The sequence below is a fragment of the Lactuca serriola genome, chromosome 8 (genome assembly GCF_051521515.1).
Source record: "Lactuca serriola cultivar US96UC23 chromosome 8, Lser_US96UC23_V15, whole genome shotgun sequence".
Taxonomy (NCBI): domain Eukaryota; kingdom Viridiplantae; phylum Streptophyta; class Magnoliopsida; order Asterales; family Asteraceae; genus Lactuca; species Lactuca serriola.
The window spans coordinates 121058042-121064956 of NC_136415.1; the positions used below are offsets into that span (position 1 = coordinate 121058042).

A 6915-nucleotide genomic window follows, 5' to 3' on the forward strand; every position below is an offset into this window, starting at 1 on the left:
AATTAATCCACCTTAACTTAAATAACCATAGGAGTGAATTGGTTGAACCTAAATAGCAACATCTTTATCAAATTTGGTGAATAGTTGTTGCTTTAGTTAATTAGTTAATTTAGTTTGTTTAAGTTTCTAGTCTTGCAAAACTAGAGAAAAACCCTTTACTTTTATTATTTGTTTTAGTTAAAATTAGCTATTAGTTTAATTGTCCGTTCCCTGAGTTCGATACCTTACTTATCAATCTATACCACTTAAAGACAGGTTCACTGCCTTTGTGTGCTCAAATTACTAATAAAAAGTAGGGATAAAACTAGTTGAATTTACACACATCAAGTTTTTGGCGCCGTTGCCGGGGAACGGTTCTAAATAATTAAGCTAATTCTTAATTTTTTTGATCCTTTGTGTGAGTTTACTTGCATAAAGTTTAATTACTGCAATTTAGTAACTGGTAATTAGGTTTTAGTATCTGTTTTAGTTAGGTTAAAAACTTAGAAATTTTTTTTTGAAAAATCATTGATACTCGCCGAGTGCACTCGCACCTACTCGGCGAGTAACAGTTTAGTTAGAAAATTTTTTTTAATTGTTTACAATCTTTTTGTTCTTTTTACGCTTTTTTTTGATTAAGTTCAGGACTCTCATGACCAGAGGAGCAAACACACCACTGGTACCCCCGTTTGAAGACCCCGAATCCGCATTGAAAAGAAACAAAGGGAAGGACGTGGAGAGTTCAAGCACACCAAAGAAATCACCATTGTCCAACTTGAAGACTGTTTTTGGGAAAAAGAAGAGCAGTAAATCAGGAACTTCTGGTGCTTCCTTGACAATTGAGGAACCAATTCAAGAAGATATTGGATACGAGACCGAGGAAGAAGAGGAGGCAACGTACGAACAAGAAACCGAATCGGAGGAAGAGTTAGCATTCACTATGGCTAACATTGATGAAATCCCCATGGGAGAATGGAAGAAGAGGATGCGCGACGACCATGGCCCAGGACTTGTGCAACCCGCAATTCCCGCAACTGCTACCTTCGAGCTAAAAGGTCATATCCTAGCTGCGCTCAAGGAAATACCTTTCTATGGGAAAGATCATGAAGATGCCTACAAACATTTGGATGAAGTAAATGATGTTGCTGATTACTTCATCATTCCAAATGTAACCCGCGAAACTCAACTACTTCGGATGCTTCCGGTAACCTTCAAGGGTGCTGCTAAGGACTGGCTCAAATCACTTCCCCCCGGGTCAGTCACTACTTGGGCCAAAATGAAGGAAGAATTTATAGATCACTTTTGCCCACCATCCAAAATAGTCAAACTTAAGAAGGCCATTGCAAACTTTGAACAACAAGCTGGAGAATCTTTATATGAAGCATGGGAGAGGTATAAAAGTCTGCTACGAAATTGCCCACACCATGATCTAAATAGCCAGCAAGAAGTTTCCATCTTTTATGATGGAGTCAATGTCACAACCCGGCAGTTGCTAGACTCACAAGGCCCACTTACAAAGAAGCCACCCCCGGTGATTAAAGAATTGATTGAAGAATTTTCTAAACACTCTAGAGAATACCACAACCCCAGGAATGATGTCACAAGGGGGACCGCGTACGCAGCTACGGAAGATTTATCCGCGGTTATGGCCATGTTAAAAACCATGGATAGGAGAATGGACAAAATGGATCAAACTATCCATGCCATACGGGTGGGTTGCGAAAATTGCAATGGACCTCACCTCACTAGAGATTGCGATTTGGATGAGAACGGCAACAAAAAGGCTCAAGTATGCTATTCGAGCGGTGACCGGTATGATGAGGACTGGCGCAAACAAAAGAAGGAGTGGCTGCCTTACGAAGAGTAAAAGAAGGCCAAGGAGGAGAAGTACAGACAAAAAGGGAGAGGCTTTTACCAAAAGGAGGAGCCGGTGCAAGAGAAGAAGCCAAGCTTGGAAGAAATGCTAACTAAATTTGTGGCTGCTTCCGAGAAAAGACATAGTGACCACGATGCTGCTATCCAAGAAACAAGAACAATGCTCAGGAACCAGCAAGCATCCATCCACAACATAGAAACGCAGCTTGGGCAACTTGCTCAACAACTAAACCAAAGGTCACCGGGTGAGCTTCCTAGCAAAACCGAGAACAACCCACGAGGCACGCAAGTAAATATTGTTACCACAAGAAGTGGGAAGATTATTACTCCCCTGGCCCCCATTCGAACTGAAGCGAACAAGGACTCACAGAAGGAAGGAACGGAAGTACAAGTCGAAAATCAACACTCACAATCTGAGAGTCCTACTCGCCGAGTAGGACCTATGGACTCGGCGAGTACCTCTGCTAAAACAAGTGATCAGCCACCCTTGAAACCATACCAGCCTCCAATGCCGTACCCAGCCCGAGCCAAAAAGGAGAAACAGGAAGAGGAATATCAGAAGTTTCTTGATCATATTAAAACTCTTCAAATAAACATTCCTTTCATTGAAGCCGTCATGCAAATGCCCAAGTATGCAAAGTTCCTTAAGGAACTCCTCACTAACAGAAGAAAGATGGAGGAAGTGCAGAAAGTAGTACTTAATGAGAATTGCTCTGCCGCAATGCTAAACAAATTACCAAAGAAGAAGGGTGATTTGGGGAGCTTAACTTTGCCTTGCCAATTTGGCAACTTGGCTGCAATTCATGCCTTAGCTGATTCTGGAGCAAGTGTGAACCTTATGCCATACTCGTTCTTCAAGAAGCTGGACCTTCTGGAGCCAAGGCCAATTCGGATGGCAATTCATTTGGCAAACAAGACTGTTACTTTCCCAAGAGGCATATGTGAAGATTTGCTAGTGAAAGTAGACAAATTTGTCTTCCCGGCTGATTTCATCATTCTCGACATGGAGGCGGATCCTCAAGTACCAATCATCCTTGGAAGGCCCTTCCTCAACACCGCTAGTGCCATCGTAGACATGAGAGATTCTAAGCTCACATTGCGAGTTGGGGACGATTCAGTGACATTTGGGGTAGACCAAGCCATGAAGTACTCAAGGAGTAGTGACGACACGGCATTCTCAATCGACATGCTTGACGAATTATTGGAAGAAGACATACCTGAAGATTCCAGCAAGTCTGCAGCTTTGGAAGAAGAATTTGATCCAGAAAAGGACTTATTAGAGATTGAAAGGCTGTTGGAGGAAGCGGAATATGAAGAAATAAAGAACCAAAATGAACGCCCTACTCGCCGAGTAGACCCGATCTACTCGCCGAGTACAACTGAAGAAAAGCAAGAAGTCGCGAATGCCGCCACCAACTCGCCGAGTACCAAACCTGCACTCGGCGAGTCCGTTACTATGTACAATAAATTGGAGCTCAAAACACTACCTGACCATCTGGAGTATGCCTTCCTGGAAGAAGGAAATCAGAAGCCAGTGATTATAGCCTCGGATCTATCCAAGACGGAAAAGGAGGAACTTGTACGGGTGTTGAAGAAAAGGAAAAGAGCCATCGCATGGAGCATCTCCGACATCAAGGGAATAAGCCCGTCCTACTGCTCTCACAAGATCAACTTAGAAGAAGGAGCAAGGCCGGTGGTGCAACATCAAAGAAGATTAAACCCGAACATGCAAGAAGTCGTCAAGAAGGAGGTGGTCAAGCTTTTGGATGCGGGAATCATCTACTCCATCTCCGATAGCCCATGGGTGAGTCCGGTCCAAGTGGTGCCCAAGAAAGGAGGAATGACGGTCATTATCAACGAAAAGAACGAGTTAATTCCAACGCGAACGGTAACCGGTTGGCGAGTGTGCATCGATTATCGAAAGCTAAACGATGCCACTCGCAAAGACCATTTTCCCCTTCCTTTCATAGATCAAATGTTAGAGAGACTATCGGGCCATAGCTACTATTGCTTCTTAGATGGGTTTTCCGGGTATTTCCAAATACCCATAGACCCAATGGACCAAGAAAAGACCACCTTTACATGCCCCAGTGGGACCTTCGCCTATAGACGCATGCCATTTGGACTATGCAATGCACCTGCGACATTTCAAAGGTGCATGACTGCCATATTCCATGATATGGTAGAAAAATTCATGGAGGTCTTTATGGATGACTTTTCGGTATTCGGATCTTCTTTCAATGACTGCCTCACAAATCTTGACTCGATGCTTGCTAGATGTGAGAAAACCGACTTGGTCCTAAATTGGGAAAAGTGTCACTTCATGGTCAAGGAGGGTATAGTTCTGGGACATAAAGTCTCTAAAAAGGGAATTGAGGTGGATCGGGCAAAGATAGACACCATTGCCAAATTACCCCCACCAACTAATGTGAAGGGCATTAGAAGTTTTTTGGGACACGCAGGTTTTTACCGGCGTTTTATAAAAGACTTTTCCAAAATCACGAAACCTCTAACACAATTATTACTAAAAGATGCACCCTTTAATTTTACTAAAGAGTGTTTAGAGGCATTTAACTTTCTAAAGGAAAAATTAACTAATGCCCCGATCATTATAGCACCAAATTGGAACTTACCCTTCGAGATCATGTGTGATGCTAGTGACTATGCACTAGGAGCGGTCCTTGGACAAAGGGTTGATAAGCACTTTCAACCCATTTATTATGCAAGCAAGACCTTAAATCCTGCCCAAGAGAATTATACTACTACTGAAAAAGAACTGTTAGTCGTAGTTTACGCTTTTGACAAGTTTCGCCCTTACTTGGTTTTATCTAAAACCACTGTTTTTACTGACCACTCGGCTATCAAGTATTTGTTTTCCAAACAGGATGCCAAGCCAAGACTAATACGATGGGTGCTGCTTCTTCAAGAATTCGATATAGAGATACGAGATAAGAAAGGAATGGAGAACGTAGCAGCCGATCATTTATCTAGGCTCGAGAACCCGGCGTTGCAAGAAGATAACGAGGGAGACGACTTTCCGGATGAATACATTATGGTGTCCGTGGGAGAGGAGCCATGGTTCGCAGACATAGCTAACTATTTAGCTACCAATTACGTCCCGAAGGATTATAGTAGTCAGCAAAAGAAGAAATTCTTTGCGGAGATCAAATATTACTTTTGGGACGATCCATACCTCTTTCAAAGCTGTGCGGATGGAATTATACGAAGATGTGTGTTCGGAAAGGAGAGTCGACGAATACTAGAACATTGCCATAGCGGGCCCACGGGAGGACATCATGGAGCATACTATACCGCGAAGAAGATCTTTGACATTGGGTTCTATTGGCCCACGATCTTCAAAGATGCAGCCCAATATGTCAAAGAATGCGATGCTTGTCGAAGGGTGGGAAACATTTCATCCCGTAATGAAATGCCACAACATAGCATTCAAGTGTGTGAGGTGTTCGACGTGTGGGGCATTGACTTCATGGGACCATTTCCCACATCCAAAGGAAACAAGTACATCCTAGTGGCGGTAGATTATGTTTCGAAATGGGCGGAGGCGCAGGCTTTACCTACAAATGACGGACGGGTAGTGGTACGATTCTTAAAAAAACTATTCTCCCGGTTTGGTGTTCCGAAGGCCCTAATTAGTGACTGTGGCACACACTTTGCCAATGATCAATTGGACAAGGTGCTCAAGAAATATGGGGTGACCCATAAGTTCTCCACATCATACCACCCACAAACGAGTGGATAAACGGAAGTGACTAATCGAGCCTTGAAGCGTATCTTAGAGAAGTCGGTGGGAAGCAACCGCAAGGAATGGTCGGATAAATTGGATGACGCGCTATGGGCATTTCGTACCGCTTTCAAAACACCTATTGGTACTACACCATATAGGTTAGTTTATGGAAAGCAATGCCATTTACCGGTTGAAATCGAGCACAAGGCATATTGGGCGCTAAAGAGGTGCAACTTTGACATGGGAGAATTGAAGATCAACCGTCTAATGCAAATGAATGCCCTTGAAGAACTCCGAAATGAGGCTTATTCTAGTTCGTGGCTCTATAAAGAAAAAACCAAGAGATGGCATGACCAACGAATCAAAAGCAAAGACATCCATGAAGGCCAAAAAGTACTACTCTTTAATTCCCGATTAAAACTTTTCTCAGGCAAACTCAAATCAAGGTGGGATGGCCCTTTTTGGTCAAGACGGTGTTTCCTCACGGGGCTATAGAATTGATCTCAAAAGATGGCACACCATTTAAAGTCAATGGCCATAAAGTGAAGAAATATGAAGAAGGAGTCCCCCGAAATGAAGGATTGGAGGAGCTGCTGCTGTGCGGAATCGCAAACACGTAGAAGGGGGCGGAGTCTAGCTAATGACTCCATCAAAAGAAGCGCTTCTCGGGAGGCAACCCGAGTTTCACGTTTGCATTTTCTTTCCTTTTCTTTATTTTTCATATTGTTTTTTTTCATTCTTCTTCATTTATTCTACTTCTCTAAGTGCTTGAGGACAAGCTCTACTGGAAGTGTGGGGTGGAAAGGCTAAACAAAGGAATTAATATAGTAAAATTGGCAAATTTACAAAATTTTTTCAACCTGAGACATATACTCGGCGAGTATATCGATTATACTCGGCGAGTAAATGTTTGCTTACAGCTAAATGTCCATAACACGCGTATCTACTCGGCGAGTAGCCGGTTTAAACTCAGTAAATTAAAACCTGTAAAAATTACTATTATTCAACATTTCATCTCCACACTCGCCGAGCATCTTCCCTCAGCCGCCTCTCAAGGATTCTTCAAGATCTATTCAATTTTCTTCCTCTTTCTCTTCATTCAAGCAACAAGGTGACATCTTTACCCTTTAACTTTATGAAAGGTCCAATCTTTATCACATATCTCCCCATATTTGGTATAATTTCGGATTTGGGGAGTTTTCCCCAAATTTTAGGGCTTTGATTTACTCATAGATTAGAGGTTATTTGGAGTAATTTCTTCAAGATCTATGCTCAGATACACAATTACAACAAACCCCTATGAAAAAAATTGGACT

General features: G+C 42.6%; 1 protein-coding gene and 1 non-coding gene across 2 annotated transcripts; one reads left to right on the forward strand and one right to left on the reverse strand.

The window, feature by feature from the left end:
• Positions 1–1303: 1303 nt before the first annotated feature.
• On the reverse strand, positions 1304–1410 carry LOC145071527 (small nucleolar RNA R71). The gene has a single exon (XR_013690537.1). It is a non-coding gene; the product is annotated as a small nucleolar RNA R71 (small nucleolar RNA).
• A 529-nt stretch (positions 1411–1939) lies between these two features.
• LOC145067351 (uncharacterized) lies at positions 1940–6219 on the forward strand. Its single transcript, XM_079014513.1, has 4 exons — positions 1940–3742; positions 4739–5373; positions 5758–5946; positions 6030–6219. Exons 1-4 carry the CDS (start codon positions 1940–1942, stop codon positions 6217–6219), a joined length of 2817 nt encoding a protein of 938 aa, XP_078870639.1.
• The last annotated feature ends 696 nt before the right edge of the window (positions 6220–6915 follow it).

Bases quoted from the DNA above. Each gene is read 5' to 3' on its own strand.
- LOC145067351 (XM_079014513.1), top strand. From the start codon at position 1,940: ATGCTAACTAAATTTGTGGCTGCTTCCGAGAAAAGACATAGTGACCAC. The intron at 3,743-4,738 runs GTAACCGGTTGG...TTTTCCAAACAG, and splicing joins AGTTAATTCCAACGCGAACG to GATGCCAAGCCAAGACTAAT. The intron at 5,374-5,757 runs GTACATCCTAGT...TACACCATATAG, and splicing joins CCCACATCCAAAGGAAACAA to GTTAGTTTATGGAAAGCAAT.